The sequence below is a fragment of the Melospiza melodia genome, chromosome 12 (assembly GCF_035770615.1).
Source record: "Melospiza melodia melodia isolate bMelMel2 chromosome 12, bMelMel2.pri, whole genome shotgun sequence".
Classification (NCBI taxonomy): Eukaryota; Metazoa; Chordata; class Aves; order Passeriformes; family Passerellidae; genus Melospiza; species Melospiza melodia.
Window position 1 is genome coordinate 22,742,095 of NC_086205.1, and position 21,177 is coordinate 22,763,271.

Here is a 21,177-nt window from a genome sequence, read left to right on the forward strand (position 1 = left end):
TTTGTTTTTTCTTGTACTCTCCAGGGAAAAAAAGAAAAGGAAAAAAAGCACACCAGAATAAGGATTCTCTGAATTTCCCTTTCTCCTGATACTGTTCAATTTTCAATGCACTTTTCTTACATTTAGGAGTCTGTTTTCATTCATGTTTATAAGACATAAAATATGATTACTTTAGTAAATAAGTAAATGCACTCTCGTAACAATATTTACATGTTGGGACTTCCATACAGTGGTTATTCATTGTAGGACATAAAAATATCACAAGATCTTCTCTGGAAACAGCACAAGATGATTTATACTGGTTTATTCATTCAAATTTGCACCTCAGAAAATTTGCAGTGAACATGCAGAATGTTTCCTTCCTTCCTCTGGGATCCTTATCTTTTGATCTCCAATGACTGTTCTCCTTTCCTCTGTTGTTTTTTAAATCTTTTTAACACTCACGTGCAGTTTTGTTATCTTACCTGTTTATTTCACAGCAGCATTGTGGCAGAAGGTTTATAATTCTAAAATTACAGCTGCTGGCCATGTAAGATTAGCTTTTATCAGGAGGAGATACATGCCCTGGTGAAGTGTCATTACATGTCATTAGAGCTGATCCAGAGGAACCCCTTTTTTCCCTACAATGCTCATTCCCTGCTGGATTAAACGCTGGAAGTCGCTGGGGCCATGGGATGGAACAACTCACACATGGCCAGGGAAGATGGGGATGTGGCACCCAACTCTGCTGTAAATGTCACCTCTCCTTCACTGCCCTAAGTCCCCACAAACCCAGCATGTCATTTTTAAGGATCCCCTGTTTGTAATTCCTTGTTCCCAACTTTTGTTTCCTACACATCCTCTCCTTTTTTCAAAGAGCCACCAGCTGCCTCCCCTTAGTGCTCTCCTTACAGGCTGCAGAGGGTTCCACCAATCCATATTGCAGAAAGTGATGTATTTAAAATCATGAACACTCAGAGGTGAGTGCCTGCCTGAAAGGGATCTATCTGCATGTTATCAGCAGTTGATAAGCTGCAGGTAATCGAGATATCAAACCCAAATAAAGCATAACCAACTGAAAGGCATTTCAAAGGCATCATTATGAGACAGTGGTAAAGCAGACACTCTCTCCCTGCTAGACACACATTTATCTTGCATAAAAGACAGGCATTAGGACACCTCTAATTGAGTCAATTGTGGCAATTGGAGGTTGTGGTAAGTGGGCATGAACAGAATTCTGTTGGGACATGGGACCATGAAGAGGTAATTATCCCAGGTTTGAGTACATTTCTGAAAGGTCAGTTTTAAATAGGGTTTCTTTAAAAAATTAATCCTGATTTTGGCAGCTCTGTGAAGTGTCTCAATGCTTGGCTTGACTACCTCCCAAATAAACAAAGGGAAAAAGAGAAGCCAAACAGGCTTACAAGATACATTATCTTTTATTTCCCTACAGTTCTCTTTGACTGCAGTACTTTTTAAAAGTAAGGGATGAAACACACTAATTTCTCACAGAAAGATCACTAAAGCCTAACCTAACCCTAATTCTAGCCTAAGTTTCAGCTTGATGCACCTTGACAACTTTAAATCCTTTTGAGTGTCTTGAGTGCACCAATACCAGATTCCAAAGGACATGTAGGAGCATCCAGAATCCCAAACAGAAAGCAAAAGGTCTATTAAAGAATTTAATCCAAGAAAGGTTGCTTGAGAATATTTTTATCACCAAAACTCAATATTCACAGAGAACATTCACTTTCATTTCTGTTCTGAAATGTGTAAGGAAACTATTCTTTTGATAATTAAATGTCTTCTGCCAACAGAGAAGACTGACATAAAGCTAACAATTCTAAGCTTGATTTTCTGATAATAGGACAGTGTTCTGCAATGGCTGAGAAATAATGGGAATACAAAGTCTTTGACAAGCTGTAGCCAAACTTTTTCACTTTTGTTAAATAAACAAAATAATTACATCACTTCCTAATTTTTGTGACTTTTGATAGCAAACAGTGTCTAGTGTAATATATAATAACCATGAATAAATGGATGCTGGCAAGTAGCAGATCATAAGTGGACTGATGTTCTGGAACAGCCTCAAGTAAAAATAATGGAGCTAAGAAGCCTGACTAGCCTAAAGACTGAATTTGAGTAAAATCAGCCTGAAATAAAGCATCTATTTGCCAGTGCTTAACATCAACATTACCACGCACTCACAGGTTTTCTCTTGGTGAAAATTTGCTGGGTTTAGGAGCTGATTTATTTCTTGCTTTGGAGTAAACAAGATGACTAGGTAAGGAGAATCCAATCTAGAGCTTCAACAGTACAGAAAGACTTCACAGAAGTGAAATAAAAAGATACAAATAGGATGCATTTGTTCTTCAGAAGCTGCAAGTCACCATTTATGACTACTAAAGGGCAGTCCTCTAATTAGGCATAATTTTCTCTAGAGTTTCACAGAAATTAATTTATGCAGAAATTCCTGAAGAAGCCACAGAACCCACTTTGCCACAGAGCTTCCAAACCCTGTATGCAGCTGATGGAGAATGATGCATACCCTATGGAGATGTAAAAATTCCCTGAAAACCCACCAGCACTTTTTCTGTCGTTCCTCAGAACAATGACTTACATTTGTACTTAAAAGATTGATGATGCATTGAACAAAATTGATACAACTGTATTTTAAAATGTTATTTGCTGCCAGCAACTGCTATGAAATATTCTTTGTTAAGTTTCAAATAATGTAGCTACATTGTTGGTAACAAATGTAAGCATGTTGTTCTCTGAATGATTTATGCTACACTTGCTTTTCAAGTGAAAGAAACATATGCTTGTGTGGATGATTTGGAGGAAACTATCTGTCTTTTAAGGATGTCTCAGTCTGAAACACTCAATTCAAAGCAGATGTGCTACTATTTTGAAGAACTTGAGGGAAGTGAATTAATAAAATTATTTCCAAATGGCTCACAGCTGATGTTCTGATGACTTCATAGGGCTTTTTATTTAGAAATCATGTGAAATATCCTCTTCCTGAGGAGGAATCCCATTCCCAACCAAAGCAGCAGGCAGTGTCCAGTGCTCAATGCAGGAACTGGCTGGACCTTGATCTCCAGCTCTGATCCTGACTGGGTTTATCACCCTAAATAACTCTGAGCCAAGTGACATGAGAGCATCACCACAGGTCATTATCATTAGAGTTAACGAGGGATTAAAGAGTATGTCATAATACATCTTTAAAGAAATGCCCGAAGTTATATCATTATTGCCTGCAGTGGCAGGCACACACACACAAAATTAACACTTCTTTTAAGTCCCAGTTAAGGTAATTTTCCTGTTAATGATCTCATCAACACATTTGCGAGCTCTACTGCCTGGGTAATATGTTAGTGGGGGAATATTGCATATTAACTATTTTCCCAATGAATTCCATTTATTTTTGTACTATAGTCAAGAAGTGTTCTTGGCTAATATTTCAACCATATATGGTTGAAATATAACCACTCATATATGAGTGGTTCTTATCTGTCATGATCAAAAATGTGGATTCAGATATTTCTCGGATCTAAAAAATGCTACCAGTCCTACTGTTTATAATAAATATAAAATAATGTATAAAATATTAAGTTTCTGTCAGATTTAATAAATTATTCAGAATCTAATACTTTGTATAGCTTCCTGAGATCACAGCAGATTTTTTTTTTTCTGGAACTAAATATTCTTGCCCTATTTAGCACCATAAGTGCAGACCAAGCAAGATCTGCCAGCAAGGGACATGGAGAGGAGTTGCATGCTAACCACAAGAGTTGCTGGGGGTTGGCATGAGAACTCTGCACTGAGCTCACAGAACAGCTGTGCCAGGGCTTTCACAGTCAGCACAACAACTGCTGTGAAATGGGCTAAAACATCCACTAAGGACACATATTAAAATAAATAAATTTTACAAAAAAAACTCAACCCTTTTTTTTCTTTTTTTTGCAAGACTATGCACACTCATGGGAAGCATGAGGAACATTATTTCCTGGACACAGTCTTGTCTTCAGGACAACTAATGCTGGGTTAAATTACAATATAATATTTACTGGATCTCAAACATAATGGGTCTGATGTATTGTACAGAGAGAACTCTGCAAGTATACAAATCAACCTAATTAAAAAGATGCAAGAAGATTCATGGGAAGTACATAGAGGAAAAATAAATTAATATATGTAAAACCAGGATTCCCTTCATATCAGGGAAGTGAGAAATCTGTTTTCAAGCCATGACATAATCCCTGATTACAGAGGTTTTCTGCTTTTGCAGGTGTAATGAAAAGATTTTCATGTTCCCTGTTTAAATAAGCTTTAAAGTCTGCCATAATTACAGCTCTGCAGATGGCTAATTCAGTAGTATTTATGCAGCAAATGCTCTTTAAATAGTAAAAATTTACAAGACAACAAATACAGTCATTAATTCATGGCCGTTACTTGTATCGGTGATTCCAAAGGCGAAAACATCTCAATTGCACCTCAGATGGATCAGGTGTTTTGAGTATGACTATCACTCACTTTATTGCATCTCCTCAGTATTAAGAAAGGGCACAACTCAGCATCATTATCAGTCATGAGAAAAATAATAACCATAGCAGGAATTTGTAAGAGCATTATCAGCCTAGTAAATGCTACTGGTGTGTGCTAGGATAAATGTGCTGCTCCATGCTTACAACTGCAGAGACCACAATCACACCGCTCACACACTGTAAAGTTCAAAGGGGTAAGGCAGAAGAAAATGGGAAGGCATTTTGGGTGTAAAAAGTACATTTGGAGAAATGCTTATCAGAGAGAAGGGAGCTGAACAACAACTGCAGAACTGAGAAACACCAGAGGAGGATTAGAGAAACAAGTAATGCCACTGTTCACAACTCCATTTATAAGCCATGAAAAAAATCACAGAAGAAAAGGAGTTGCAAATTTTGAAAGATGCAAAATATGGGGGTCAAAAGTCAGGAAGGAAATCATTGCTGTCTTGGAAGACAGAAATTCATTTATTCTGACTGAATGGCAAAATCTGAGGTACACTATTCTACATTCTTTCCTTCTCCCCCAACATAATTCTAGCATTGTATTTACAAATTGCACATGGCAGATAATAGAGACAGAACATTATCTACTGCTGCCAGTGAAACACGAATTATTTCAGTATTTCCCACACTAAGGATCATTGACACCGTAACAAATCATTCTCTGTTCCACATAATACAAAGCAGAACAATAAAAATACTCCATGCATTTGGTTCAGGTCAGTCAAAAAACATCCCAAATATTACTACAAAGGAGACAGGAATGTTTTCTACTCGGAGTCATAAATGAAGAATTCAAAATGAAAAAAGAAATCTCCAGAATTTATACAATGAGACAGAACTACTGTCTTGGCTAGAAGCTCAGGGCTGGGGCTTTGTTTTATTTTGCAGGTGACATTGCACTCCATGTTTACCCATGTTACTCTTTAAGATTAGCAGGATATTTGCATCTTTAATGCTCATCCTCTGTAAATCCAATGAGCAGATTGTTTACACGTGGAGATATAATAAGCTCTTTAATTTTCCTACTAAACATATCTCTGGAAACTAGACTCTTAGGGCATGTGTATTCTGTAACCTGAGAATCTGCTGCAGTTTACCAGCAAAGCAGAAATAAATCCTGTGGAATATACACATGTCAGGAATGTACATAACAAATCTCAATCTGAAAGGAAAATATTTGTTCTGGTGAACAACACACACTTGAGTGGCACGAGTTCAGTGCAAGTTGCCTTTTTTGAATGGTACTGAAAACACCTTTTGACTGTTCTTTCATTTCATTATGTCAAATTCAGGCTGCACAATCTATCTTTGCTTACTGCCAGTATTTTGTTCAGTGCATTAAAATGCACCCATTTGTTGTAATTCTTTAGCCCAATGAAGTGTTAATGTCACACTTGGGTATCTGTGATGAAAAGAAGCAAAAGGAGGAAGTTTAACTGATACAAATGAGCAATAAAAACTGCTGGAGTTCTTTGCTGAAGACAGAGATTGCTTTCAAAATCCTTGCTTTTCACCTACTTATTACTGAATTCACTCAATTACATCTATTAGACAAAACACAACCATCCCTGTAAAAATTCCACAAATAGTGGTGGCAGATGCATAGAGCCTTAATGGACAGGATAAACTTGGCATGCTAAGATAAAACATTTAAAAGAAAGATTTTACACATGTTGACTTTGACTTTTTTATAAAACTGTTAAGAGAACTGTCAGTCAGGACATAACTGATCCTTAGGCAAGGGTCTATTAAGAATAAAATGCACCTAACTGGAGCAAAAATGACAGCCTGAGCCCTTGTATGCCTATTTTTTGTTTTAATTTTAAATACTGAAGACACAAGCTGTGATTTTAATGACTCTCTTAGGTTTGAAAATTTTGGGGGAGCATCCCAGGGGATTCTAGGAAAATTCTGCACGGTTACTAAACAGGATTCATCTGGTATCAAGAGCATGCCTGAAAGTTAGACCTGGAGCTGAAGAAATGTGACACTTTCACTGAGACAGGAGATCTCCCTGCACTGAGTGTGCCATGCCTGATACTCCATGAAGTTTGCTTTATTATCTCGGTTTTTTTTCAATATTATTGTGCGCTGAAGAGCTCTGCCCTTCAACACAGGGAGAGGCTCTCTGTGAGTACCTAAGGAGTGCACACACAGACCTGACAGATACATCAGGCTGACAGCTGGCAGAAATTCTGGGAATCAGTAAATGTAAGAAGTGCAACAAAATATAACAATAAACAGGGAGAACCCTCGTACTGAGCCTAGGCAAACACAAGATCTGAACTCAGTATTTCTGAACACCAGGAAGATCCACACTGTGTTGCTCTCCCTGATATTGGTGCCAGTGTTTTGGTCAGTGTTTCTGTAGAGGGAAAAGCATGCAAAAGCATGGCATGATCAATATTTACGGAATGTTTTTATGGCTCTGGTGAGGCTGACCATCTCATGGAGACGACAATGTGCTTCAATTGTTTTTTTCCCCCTGTGCCTAAAGTAACAAAGCCTCTGTTCTTACATTTACCTTGTAGATATCACTGCTGTGTAATCTATGATTATTACCTTTAGTAGCAAAATATGATCATCAGAAAACACACAGAAATGTTCCATACAAGTATACATTGAGAGAGTGGAAAGCAAGAAATGGCTAAAGGTGAGAAACAGATTTCTACTGATTGTTCCATTAAAATAATGGCAAATTATAAATCCAAATAATTATCAGTATTATGATTATGCTATGAGAAACAAAGAGAAATAAATGAAAAATACCAACAGCAATCCTATTTTATGCCTAGAAATTTGTTCTGAAAATAGAAAATCTACCCAGAGTTACCACTGGGAATCAAAGAAATACTTCAGGTACAACAAAACTCAGCAATTTTCTCCTAACCCCAAATCAAGTCCCAGGGTAACTTTTGCAAAGCAGGATATTCCTCAAACTATTATTTTTCATTCTGCCTAAATTTCTGGATAAGACTAGAATACCCTGATTAAAGCTGTACTTGTGTATTTCAGGCTCAGCTGGAAATAGAGATCATGGGGAACGTGCTGTTGTCAAATTTGCAGTTCAGTGTCAGGAAGTTCAGGTAAGAGGAACGAGCATCAAAACTACAGCATTTACTGTACTGAACAACCTGCCAATGTCAATCATGATTACTGAAATTTAGTCAAATATCCTAATCCAATTATAAAAAAAAAATAGTAATTTGAATTCTTCTAGTAAGTCTGATTATATTACTTCTCATTATAGATGCAAAATGTATCAATTATGCCCAAATATTGCCCTATGACATTGACTGGAATGAGGCATTTAATTTTTTAAGGACCTATATATAGTTAAAGACTATAGCTAAGAGAATGTGTGTGCAAACTAGAGGAAAAAAAAAAGATATATAAAAGTTGTATCAGTTCCCTTGTAGTGGAGAAGCACAGGAAGGTTACAACACTCCTGCAATAAAGAAAAAAGCACCTTTCTTTTAAATTCAAGTTCTAGGACAGAAAACACAGTATAGATCCAGAGAGCTGTGAATTAGGACAAACACAAGGCTAAAAATGATGCCTAAAACTTCAGCAAATTTGTCAAGTGCTTTGATTGAGGTTGAGAATATGAGTCCAAATGGGTATACAGGAAGCAATCATTTTTTCATGAAGAATACGTCCTTTACTGTGCACACAAATTCTTCCTCCAGAAGGCTGTAAATTACAGTATTTATGGAATCTTAATGATCTAAACACAGTTGGAGCCTGAAGGTCAAGGCTGCAAACTGCATCCTAAATTTCTGTTTACAGATGAAGCACAGTATTTATTGCTGTACTGCTTGTGCTGCTATAGTTAAAGGGCTGCCAGCATTTCCATTATAAACCACTATTTCAGGGGTTTATAACTTGCCTATCAATCTTCTGACTGGGATGAAACATGGCATACAAGGTCCTGGCTGTGAGACTGATTTTTTGGTTTGTTTTCCTTATAAAATGACAACAAGAATAAGCTTTAAGTTTTACAAGAAAAAAAAAAAAAAAGAAAAAAAAAGTGCATTAGGCTTTTCAAGTATTTCTAGTGTTCTCAGGACACAATTATATCTTCAGAATACAAAACATATTCACATAACTTCATCAATTAACAGAAGGACTTTCAATCCCTAAAAAATGAAAAATAATCTAAACAAGACTTAGATGCTTTTTATTTTTTAATTAAGCAAACGTTCTTCAGATTTTAAATGGCAGCAAAGGACATCAGCACCCTAACAGTGTCCTTGGCTCTGTTTATCTGTGTAGATTTGCCATTAAAGGTAACAATTACACACCTTGGCACTGTACAAAGGTTGTATTCTTTTTTAATGAACATCTAAATGATGACACACAAGGTGTCCTTTGCTGTTGTATATTCCAGATGATGTCAGGTAAATTTATTCAGAGTAAAGTCAAAGCCAATGTTTCCTCCTAGTCTTTGAAATCCTGTACTGTTAAATCATGAATCAAATTTAATTAAATTGGAGGGCAGCAAGTACAACATTTTCACTTCCACAGTGTCTACTTTGCCAGTGTAAAAGTACTTTTGCTCTGTACTAAAGTACTGTGGAAACAGGTGAAAAATTTGTTACTTTATGTTTGCATATCTAGTAATTAAATTTTGGTAAATAACAAACTTAATAATGCAAGTGCTGCAAGAACTGAAATATTAGAAGATGTCAAAAACCCTTTCCTTATAATCTTAAATTTTGATATAATTTATTTTTACAAATAAAGAGCTGGGCCAAATTCAACAATGTTGAATGTTGCTGTTGCAATGCAACACATAAATATTACATTATTATTAAACAGGTTTTTGGCTCCTTTGCAGCACCATACCAGTTCAGACAAGACAGACAGCGCTGCTAAACCTGGAATATTAGACTTTATCTAATCCCATTTTGGCTTATTTCTTTAAGTTACAAATCCAGTCACGGCAGGAAGGAAGTAAATTAGCCTCTCCCCAAATATAATTATTCCATTTTCTTTATTACAGCTGTAGGGCTTTTATTCACTGACACTTTTGAGCTCCCCATAACTACCTTGCTTTTTTTTCCCCTTTGCTTTTGTTAAAAGATGACTGCATTTGTTTTATACCATTGCTAATAACTGGAAGAATCCCTCCTGTGCTAGAGCTTTCTGCTTTCCTTCCTCACCTCTACCACTTGTCTCTTTGATGTCCACTTTTACACATTCACTTGCACGAGACACTGGGTAATTTTTCCCATCAACTGAAATCAAAGTGCAGTTTTGCTACTTCAGATGGTTCTGGTGAGAGGCAGAGACCCGCAGACTTCTTAGAAAGTAAAAGATGGGATGACTACGACATCTTAAAACCAACCTGGGTAGTGCAGCTGAATACATATCAGAGAGCAATTCCAAGCAGAGACAAGATGTTATGAGCAGTAACTGACTCAGGCCTCCTCATTAACTGGGATGTACTGCCTTTAACTCACTGAAATGCATCCAAGAACGCTGCTATATAATTAAATATGTTAAATAATGCTACACAGTATCTTGTACAATTCTGAATCTTCAATGAACTGTACAAAGTTTTAAATAAAACATAGGTGGAGCTTGTCAGGCAGTATTAGACTTCAAAATATTTTCTGCTTCTGAAAGCTTCCTGTTCCATGTGACACACGTTTCTGCCACGCTGCCTGGGCTGCCATCACACCATACGTCTTGTTAGCAGCAATGCCATGTCAGAAGTGCTACAGTGCTGCATTCTAATGACCCCTTGCATTGTAGTGAATTAATGTTTTCTGCAGAAAGGGCGTGATAGGAAAAAAATAGCTTTAATTCTGGGTACTCACTGACGTCTTCTCTTTAAAGACAGCTCTGCGAACCAAGCGGCGGTGAACACCATTTCAGCCCAGCTGCAGAACGTGTGGAACACCGCGTACCGTACCTGTAAAGTCCTGGAGGAGCTTGCTGAAGCAGGAAGCTTTTCTCCAAGCCTTGCAGCACATCATTGAGCATCCTGACTCTGACAGGGGCTCGCTCCTGGGGGTCATTGGCCGGGCGCATCTCGTCCGACTGGAACAGCTCCGCCGTGTCCCTGAGCCGCGACGCCACTGCCAGCAGCCGAGGGACGCCCGCTTCATCACCTGGCAGCAGGGACAGCAAGACAGCCACCAGTGATTCACTCACCACTTATTACTCTTGCTTCCAAGTCAAAATTAATAGTCCAATTAAAACCTGAGCCTCTCCTTCCCCTGTGAGCGGCACGAAGGGGGTCAAGGGAAGCCATAGATCATTCCGTGTAACCTCTGATCTGCTCTTCAAAGATCAATTTGGGCTCTGATGCTTTAAGATCTAATAAGCTGTGAGGAATGATTTTTTGGGGTACAGCTTAAAATCTAGCATTGGAAAAACAGTCATGCAGGAAGCAATGGTTATAAATCAAGAGCTACAACATTTCCTTCTGAGACTGAATTTATTCAATGCCATTTGATGCTGTTGCTCCTGAGCCTGCAAGCTTGTGCTTGGATTCCATAATGACTGCTATATAGAATATTTTAATATGCAGAGTTTAATTGAATTTGATTCAACATTTTAGAATCTTAGAGGTTAACAGCAATTGTAGAGGGTTATGTGAAATTTCTCCTCTTGATCACTTAAGTCATATGCCAATGAGCCAACTTTAATTGATATCCAAATGCATATTCTAATCCAGTCAATATTTTCAAAACTTTTTAACTTGGAGTGTTAACTACTGCTTTGTTAGCAACCCCACTCAGACAGCAAAAGAATAAAAGCCTGCATCACCTAGGAGCACGCCACAATTTCAGTATTTCCCTGTTCATAGTCCAGAAAGAGAAATGTGAATTGGAGCACTGTGAATGTGCAGCCTCCTCCCACCTGCAGTGCAGGTGAAGAGTGTGGCTCCTTTCCCAGTGTGTGCATGGACTGCCTTCATCTTTACAAGCACAGGGAGAGAGAAAGCAGAGCCTGAACCTGACTGAAAGTCAAAAGCAGTATCAGTCAGCACAAATATTTCCAGGATGCAGAAATTATCTTTAAGGCCAAGATTCACTTCACCTATTGACAAGAAATCCAACTATGCTTAGATCTTTCAAATAATGCCTTAATCAACATAAACCATGCAGCTCTAGGAGCTGTCTCATCTCTACCTGAATGTGCAAACCTCAGGGAGTTCTGTGCCTTAGTGACTGAGATAATTAAGCCAAGAAAGTGGTTCAGGACTCAAGTTCAATGAATTTTCAACTTCCTTGTTGTAAGATACACATGGAAAAATCACAAATAGTAATTGGGGAACATTGATATGGTTTAACCTTAGCTGGCAAGTACCATGCAGCTGCTCACTCACACCCACTGGCTTCCCTGATGCAATGGAGAAAGAATTAAAAAGTTAAAACCAATGGGCTGAAATTAGAACAGTTTGATATATAATGATGATGATCATAAGAACAACAGTAATAATATAGCATCAAAAAGGGAGAAAACCTAAAGAGAGACATAAAACCCAAGACAGACAAGTGATGAGCAATTTTATTGGGGTGACCATGTTGAGTCTGGCCCCAGCAGCAATCAGACTCCTTGGCCACCTCAGCTTAAACTGAGCCTGATTTCTCTGGTATGAAATGCCCCTTTGGCCAGTTCAGGTCAGCTGTCCTGGCCATGCTCCCTCCCAGCTTCCTCTAACTCCTCTCTAGGAAAATATGGGAAACTGGAAAGTCCTCAGGGTAAGCACTACTGAACAACAACAGAAACATCAGTGAGTTTCCAACCTTTATCTCATCCTAAATCCACAACACATTTCAGCTACTAGGGAGAAAATTGACTCTACTCTAGTTAAAATCAGGACAAACACCAACCCATTTCTCAAATTATTCATGGTTGGAGTCTGAAAGGTAAGCAAATAATAGGGATGGAAAAGCAAACATGTGTAACTAAGAAACCCAAGGAAATGCCTGAATATAACATATTCTCTCTCTCATATAGAAAAAGAGACTTGCTATTGGATACATTCCAGCACAGGCAAAGGAGTTCATAGATCCCATATACTGCTGTCATTCAGCTGACTGGCACATTCCAATCTAGCAAAACATGAAATGATCCGGAATACACGGAGAGACAAGATGCTGGTGTGAGAGAAACTGTCAGATTTCCTGAGAGATCAAGATGAATTTCAGCAATGAACAGAAGCTCCCTGGGGGAACAGGAGTGAAAGAAGATGGTTTATGTCTGTCCTGGTTTGGGACAAGGTTCCTTTGCTAATGACACTTGACAAATCCACCTTTCCCTAAGCAGGATGGATAACAGGTGTGCTGGCATCTTGATATAAAGGGTTGGTAACTCTGTGAGTCTGAAGTAATTGAAATTCTGATCAAGCTAGGTTGATGCCTCATAAAAATATTCTTCAAGCATATAAGCTTGCTACATTTAAGGTATTTGCAAAATATCATTATCCTTAATTTCCAAATCTTTGGCAAACATCCTGTGCAGCTGAAGAACTTCCTATTCCCATGTATATAATGCAGGCACCGTGCACACCTTACCCTGGGACTTGTGTCCATATGGAAATGTTTAAATCCACCCTGTAAGAAAGAATCCTTTGGCTTCAGCAAAGCACTTTGTATTCCAAGTAACATAAAATTATTATTCTGAATCTTATATAAACAATTGCAAATGTCAGATTTGCCTTTTCAGTAGGGAAAGTGAGATAAAGGGAAAATCCATCTTTCTGTACTTGGAAATGAAGCCAACCAGACCACCCTTTAAACACAAAAATTCTGTAAATGCTCTCACCTGTTCTCCACAGACCTTAAACCAACTCTTTGTTTTACACTCTAAACCAGCAGTTGTCAGAAAACACACCCAGGCCCTTTTTCAGTGCTTCAGTACAAAACTTGCAAGGATGGGCAGTGTTACCTCAGCCAGCCAAGGCCAGAACAGGCATCACCACACTCTGAACTGCACCACCAAGGGAAACTGATTTATGCTTTTCTCAGGCTGAGAAGATGGGAATGGAAGGGCAAATGATTCTTCAAGAAAACCCTGCATTAACTAATAATGTCTTAAGCACCTTGTGATGCTTTTACAGAGAAAAATCAAGCACAACTGTTACCTTGTTAAAGAGAAAACAATGCCACATTATTTTATTTTGTATTCTTTGTCCTTTTGTCTCCAATGTGAATCATGATGAATCATCCAAGCTAGTTGTTTAGTTGCTACAAAAATAAAAATTGCAAATACAGTACAGTGACTCAAGAGCATGTGCACTCTTGATCAGGAATTACACTGTTGAATTTCATTGCATTTGCTAAATGCAACTGGATCCTATTCAGAAACAAGTTACACCAAACAGATATTTTTACAGACACTGAATACAACAGCCTTTCCCTCTGTAACTGATTGCTCTTATGAAAAGCACAGCTAGAGGTTGAACAGTTTTAAATTCTGTTTGTGCCCTCTATTATGAAAATACTTGCCTGTGAGTACTTATAGGAAATGGAGCACAGATAAATCAGCATTTTAAGGAATGATGCTTGTTTGCCATATATGTGAACATGTGCTTGCATGTAAGAGAGAAGGGAAATTGCTTCAGGTTTTGATTAGCTTGCAAATTCTGAATCAGCTATCATGTGCTTCTGTATTCACTAGGAAAATTCTTCATGCTCTGTAAAATAGGATAAGCAGACCAGGCAGTAGAAAATCTGAATAGGAAAGCTTTGTAAGCTTTGAAGGGTGTAAGAAGCACCCTAAGGGGCAGAACCACAAATCCACAGACATCCACAGTGCAAAGGATACGCTGCCATCAGCTTCAGTTTTGCTGCCATGACTGCTGTAGCCCAAGTAAACTCATCTGGTGCTGCTCCAGGCCTTTTTGCAAAGAAGTCATGTTAAAGAGGAATGTTGTGACATTTTACTGTGTGCACGTCAATACAGGAGCCTGGAGAAGGGCAGGCTCCAGGGAGACTTCATTGTGCTCTGTTAATACTGAAAGGGGGATTTGTAAGAAACTTTTGAAATAGGACAAGGGGTAAGGGTTTTAAACCAAAAGATTAGATTTAGGCTAGGTGTAAGGAAGAGATTTTTTACATTGAGGATGATGGAACACTGGGTTGCCCAGGGAGGTGGTGGGTGCCCCATCCTGGAAACATTTCAGTGCCAGCTTGGATGAGGCTCTGAGCATCTTGATCTGATCTCCCTGCTCACTGCACTGGACTAGGTGACCTTAAAAAGGTCCCTTGCAACCCAAACCATTCTATGATACTATGAAGTTACCAATGACTTTGTACAGAACTGCTGAAACTTAAGGCCTTCTAACACAGAATAGATGCTTATCCTTGCCCTTCAGGACTAAATGTTTATCCATGGAAAATGCCTTTTTCCATGACTGTCTTTTAAAGGCTGAAAAAAGGTACTAATACATAATAACTTTGAATGGATACTGAAGACAAGATGCCAGTGTCTCATGACAAAAGAGATTTTTCTCTCTTAGATACAGATTTGTTGCATTTTTCACCTCTGCTGCAGTCAAGAATAAAGGGTAGGAACAGTAAAGAGTGAAATTTTCTGAACATTACAGACAGGAGGAGAGCGTAATTCTGAAAAGCACCCAAAATGATCAGGGAAATACAGTCAAGCAGGTAAAATGATGCCAAGCTGAAGAGTAGCAGATAGCTGTAGGCAATGAGCATGCAGCCATCAAGTAAATGAGAGAGATAGGTTTCTCTATTGATTTTTTCTAAGGACAGAGAGTTTAGGCTGATGTTTTGAAATGTATGGGTAGAGACAGGGCTGTGGAAAGTCAAGCAGACTTCCCTGGGAATGACTTATTGTAAACCAGATTATTTTAAACTTCTGCTAGTGCTGCCTAGTATTATCACCCCAAGTACTTCAGCTGCAGTAATATCTGTAAAACATCCATTCTGGGAGAAAAAAGGGCCTAACTGATAAGGAGCCACACACAGCCGACACTGAGTCAGCCAAAGAGCTTTAAATCACAGCTCTTGCACTTCTGGAAAACCAGAAAAATCTCATCCACCCTCAATTTGTCTTCATGAGGCTCTCCCTCTCAGCCAGTGGCCATCAGAGATGGCGACAATCTGCTCCAGCAGCCGGTGCTGACAGCCACGGGTGGGGATCTCACCTCTCCTGCCTGGTGCTGCCCGGGCACAGCTCAGGGCTGGGGCACAGACACCAACTGTGGAAGGTCTGCACGAGTCCAAGAGAGTGGCAGTAATAAATGACATCAATAAATGACATCAGCTTCAACAGCACCCAAGCGAGGGACAACACCAACCTGGCTGACTAATTGTGTAAACTGGGTGGCTGAACTTGCTACTGCTGGGACAGTCAGGTGCAAAGGTACAGGAATGCTTTTAATCCTAATGAGGTGCTGGAGAATCTCCACCATCAACCCCTGAAACTTGCTGTAACACACACCAGATTTTACAGACAGGCTACAAGGAGCACAGTGCTAAGGGCTTGCAGCACAAATATGTTCTGGATAAAAATATGTTTACATACAAAACACTTCTATACAAGTGATTGTACATTTTTCTTGCATATACATACAAAGCACTTCCACAAGAATGCTTAAAAGCACTGTTTGTATCACTCACACACCAGATTTGACATCTTGTCTGTACCCTAACTCAAAAGATTAATTGGATTTTCATAGGATACAAGGCCTAGCAGGATATTAATGTATTTGATTCAAGTTAAAATGGGTCTTGACTTTAAATGTATGGAAGGCACAAACCCCACACAGCTGCAAGGTGCAGCTAATGAGAATATTCTAAGCAGTTCCTTATTCATGAATTTGTTTAAAATATCACACCTGTGAATAGGCAGGCCTGACCAGCCCTGGGGACCTGAATTTCAGTGTTGGAACCTCCATCTCCCATCATCTATGACCACAAGGTCTCCTGTTAAACATCAGACCATCAGCAGAGGCAGAAAAATAAATCTCTCCAGCCCCAACCCCTTCTTTCAGATAAACCCAAAGTTTGTTTCCAACAGTTCTGGTGTGTGCAAGGGGAGAGAACACGTGTCACTTAGCAGCCTCTTCCCCATCTTCCTGAAGAACCGGCCATGAGCCATATGAACGTGTTGGGAATGACACAACTTGCCATCCACCCTATCCTGGATGTAAGAAATACTCTGTGAGGTGCTGAGTAACATCCCATGGAATTTAGCAGAGCTAACTGCACAGACACCCACCACATTACAGAGTTAAATCCTTCAGAAACGTAAATAAATGCAGTATTAACAAGTATCAAGGTATACACAACCTTTTGTGAGTACATGCAAGAGACTGCAAAAACAGTGACTCAAATATTTACACAAAATTTAACTTCAAGCATGTGAGAAAGTCCAATGGGTAATAAAATCTGTGTTCAAGGAATTGGCTGAACCAGATCCCAGAGGCACAAAATTAAGCCTAATGAACAATTATTTTACATGTCAAGCAGATTTACCTTCATCTTTTCTACATTTACAGTTTGCATTGAGTTGGAGAAGGAAACAGCTTACTAAGACATTCCAACTTTGAACTGGAAAGTTTGTTCAACACAAAATCTTTTGAAGAATGAATAAACCCATGAGCCACATAAAAAACCTACAACTTCTCATTTAAGTAACTGAAAAAGGACCATTGTCTTAATGTTTTCCAAAATGAACATAAACTGTTCTTTTATACAAGTCAGAGACAGACAAGACATGAAAGCCATGAGGAAAATCATTAAACAAAACTCCAAAGTGAACAGCTGGGAGAAAATTTATCCTGCTGGCCCTGCAGCCTAGGAAATAATTTTCTCTCCCCTGAAGTGGTAGAGATAAATGACCTAACTGAAGTTGAGGGGAAAAAAAGTCAGTTTAAATCAACGTTTCCTGTTACTCAAAATAAAGAAAAAGGAAGAACAATAGAAGATATCTCATGTTCAGTTGAAGGAACACCAGCTGAGCCACACTTCATTTGATGATCATCCCCTGCTGTGTTTAGGCTGAACTAAACCAATGTTTATGTGGCACAACAGAGCTAAAATTACTTGTCTTTTTAGATGCTCACTGGTTCCAGACCAATACTTGCCTCCTGACTCCTACATCTTCACAATGATGGATGGCAAAGATTAAAGCAAAGGTATCATACTTCTATGAGTATGTGTTACAGAGAAGTGGTGCTTTATAGTGTAGGGAGTGAACGAAATGCAGGGGCAGCACCTGAAGACTTCAAAAAGTCTTTACATTTGAGATATGATCTCACAATCTGCTGAAGGATATGTGAAGTTTGGGTGTGATTTTATAGAAATGACTTCTCTATTTAACAGATCAACTTGAGAGTTTCATAAACCTATAAACAGAAATATTTTTCAGAGGTTTCAGGACACTACACTAACCTGTACTGCTTAATTGACAAAGTAACATCAGAAGAAATCTAAAAACTTTGTGGCTTTCTTTAGCACCAAAACTGTGTTTTATTCAGCATTCTATAATGGCCCTATTTAACTAGTAAAATCACTGGCTATTATTCAAGATTGAAAATATGTATCAGGGATTAGATGATGCTTTTTCCTCCCCTGTAATAATGGAGAACAATATTCCTCTAATGAAAATTACCTTTCAGACTGTTCTGAACTTCTAACGCGATGTCGAGGGCGTTAAACGGCAAAACTGGAGCAGTAGCAATTTGCAAAGTCACTTGTCCTGTTAGCTGAAAAATACAAAAAGACCCAAACCCCAGTCAAATTATTTCCAGCAGATTTAATAGTCAGCACTTCTTGTGAAATAGCATGCTTTTTTCATTACATTGGATTTTCAGGGAAATAAGTACAAATTTATGAAAAGGAATATGACCAGGACCATTGCCTTTCTGTACATCACTACAAAATGTTCAGAGAATACAATTTATGACCAACACAACAATTCTGTGCAGTGTGTCTTCTCTGGGCTCAGAATGTTGCAAGATTCTCTGGAGGACATTTTTGCTTTGTTTTCAAATAAATTATCTCAATATTCTATACATGGGAATGAAGTTTAAAGTTTTACTTAGTTCTCTGGTCTCAGCTATTGGATTTTGAGAGTTTTCACAACCAAAATAAAGAATCACAGACATTAATGATGAGAGGATCAAGCCTAGGGCTAAATGCAAGCTGGCCTGAAGAAGCCACTGCCTTTAGAAGTGTTATGTGACAACTCGATGCACGCAGATGTGCAACTCCCAGGCTGGGTACAACACTGCTTTCTCTCAGGAACTCAGGGAAAGAAATTCCCCAAAGAGAGCCCTCAGCCCACTCCAGACTAGATGTCAGCACCTGTCACAAAAACTCAATGGCATGAATGCTTCTTTTTCAACAGTTCCAGATAAGGCAGGGGCTGAGAGGCCTGAGAGCTTTTTTCTGTTTACAGAAGGTCAGCTCCCCAGCTCGAGGCTTAGACATGCTACAGGGGCTGTGTATAGAAATACATCTTTCTGCTGAACTACACCTAGCTGTGATTAAACAGAGGATTTCAGTCTCCAGGCTGCCAAGTCCATCACTGTTTGTGGGAGTTATAAAAACACACTGACAAAAACATGCAAGAAACTTTCATTCATCTTCTTCATATATTGATATGGCAAAAAGGGAAAAAAATACCTGTAAGGCTGTTCTCTAAAAATGGAATGATGGCTGCAGGTGATGGTGACCATGTTGATAAAAATGTGGACTGAATAGAATCATATTGCACAATTCCTCCCAAGGTGTTGGGGGAGCAAGAATAATATCTATCCTTCAAAAGCAATATGATAGTTTCTGTGCCAAAAGTAGCATTTTAATTTTACAATAGAAAGAGACAAAGCCTCAGTAATATTAAAAACAATAGTACAGCAATTGAAAAGGAAAACCATCTCCCAGGGAAGTAGATGAAAGCAGGGTAATATCAGAAATACAAGTTTCCTGGAGAAAGATTAATAGAACCTCACAACATTTCTCAGAAAGCACAGAAGAAATGACCTGCCCATAGACTGGTTTGGGTACAGAGACTGAGGGAATATGGTGTGTATCAGACTGCAGCCCATATCTGAGCATAGATGAGAAGATATGGAGATTTACCTCCACAGAAAACAATATCACAGAAGGCACAAAGGAAAAAAACCCCTGCCTTATATATATAGAGAAAATATAGGGAGGAATAATGTTATGGCAGGCCATTATCAGGAAAAACAAAGAACTAAGAGTGAACTCGAAGATAAAAAATACTATGTCTGGACAGCTGTGTAAAAGTATTACACAGTAACTTCTTATGAAGAAACTTCCCAATTTCTCAGGCCATCAATGCTCAAAGGCCATTACATTATCTATCAGTAATTATACACAAAAATTGTCTGGAAAGGACTAAAAAACACTGGTCTCAGAGATATCAGAGAAGTATTATGAAAAGACAAAAAATGAAACTGTTATGGCAAACTAAAACCTGTACAAATCTGCACCTAAACCAGGCCCATAGAATCCAGCCAGAAGCAACTATGAAAAATCTGGTTCTAAATATCCAAATGACAGAAAAAATCCTTCCATGTCCTGCATGGAACTCTTGCAAGATACACTGCCCAGAACACGAGCACCCTGTGAGTTGCAACAGATAAGCAACTGTGACACTAAAATAACATCCTAATAAAAAACAGGTATTCTACATGGACCCACTGAACCCCAAAACAGCACTACAGAACATTTAAATTCTTCCTTGACAGCTCATTTCTGCTAAAACTTTCACTAAATGATAATAAAAATACATCTCCATAGGTATTTTAGGAAGTGACATCAGCAGTTATAATGTTGTTGCTGATACTTTACAATCTGCTACCACAAGTTTATGAACACAAAAGCAAGGGAAAAATGCTTATTTTGTGAAGCAGGAAAGTGGCATTTAAAGAGGACAATACCCTAGTAAGCAACTTTCCTTTATATCATTATCTCCTGCAGAATCTGCCTTCATTTTAATGAATTCTTGCCTTATTTCTGTTTCTTCCAAGGAATTTTAGTTTGCTTTCCACTACAGCAGACCAAATCTGTTTTCTTTTTCCTACTTAAATAAAGTGATACCATCCAAATCTTATGACTGACTGAAGCACTTTTAGGAATTTTACAGTCTCTGTGCAGCACTGCAGACATCTGTGTGTTAGCAAACAGGTAGCAGTGGTGTTTATTAAATCACGTACTTTGTGGGCTAATCTGGAAGGAATCAATCATGTAAAGGAAAGCTCAGAGCATTGATTTGAACAGAGTAAGTAATAATGCTGCAGGAGCATATATCAAACCCACATAAAGCAGCAAGACAGAAAAGGCTACTGATTTCTTATTTATAGTCTTATTTTTGGATATACCATTCCCCCGAGCGCAACACTGAATATACATGGAAAATAAAGACAAGATTTGGCCCCCTTTTCCCAGGTGAAAAATGCATCAGACTGACTACTGAATTATTAAATGCGAGAATAATTTAGCTAAGAGTAAAGACAACAATTTTCTCATGCAGTAAAAAGCTAAAGCAGAGTGATTGATTCTGTTCCCGTACTGAAGTGGTTAAAACACTAATGACAACTTCTCAAACAGCATTTATACATAATACACTTACAATACACAATAACTGATGTAACATTTATACAATTATCAAGTCTAAGAAAAGATCT

General features: G+C 38.5%; 1 protein-coding gene across 3 annotated transcripts in view; it reads right to left on the reverse strand.

Moving 5' to 3' along the window:
- NAALADL2 (N-acetylated alpha-linked acidic dipeptidase like 2) overlaps positions 1 to 21,177 on the reverse strand; it is a 395,312-nt gene that overhangs the window by 4,911 nt on the left and 369,224 nt on the right. For all 3 annotated transcript variants that reach the window (XM_063167294.1, XM_063167293.1, XM_063167295.1), the window contains 2 exons: positions 18,132 to 18,225; positions 10,450 to 10,648 (listed from right to left, as the gene is read on the reverse strand). In XM_063167294.1, the coding sequence (XP_063023364.1) occupies positions 10,450 to 10,648; positions 18,132 to 18,225 (293 nt within the window). The remainder of the gene's footprint in view (positions 1 to 10,449; positions 10,649 to 18,131; positions 18,226 to 21,177) is intronic.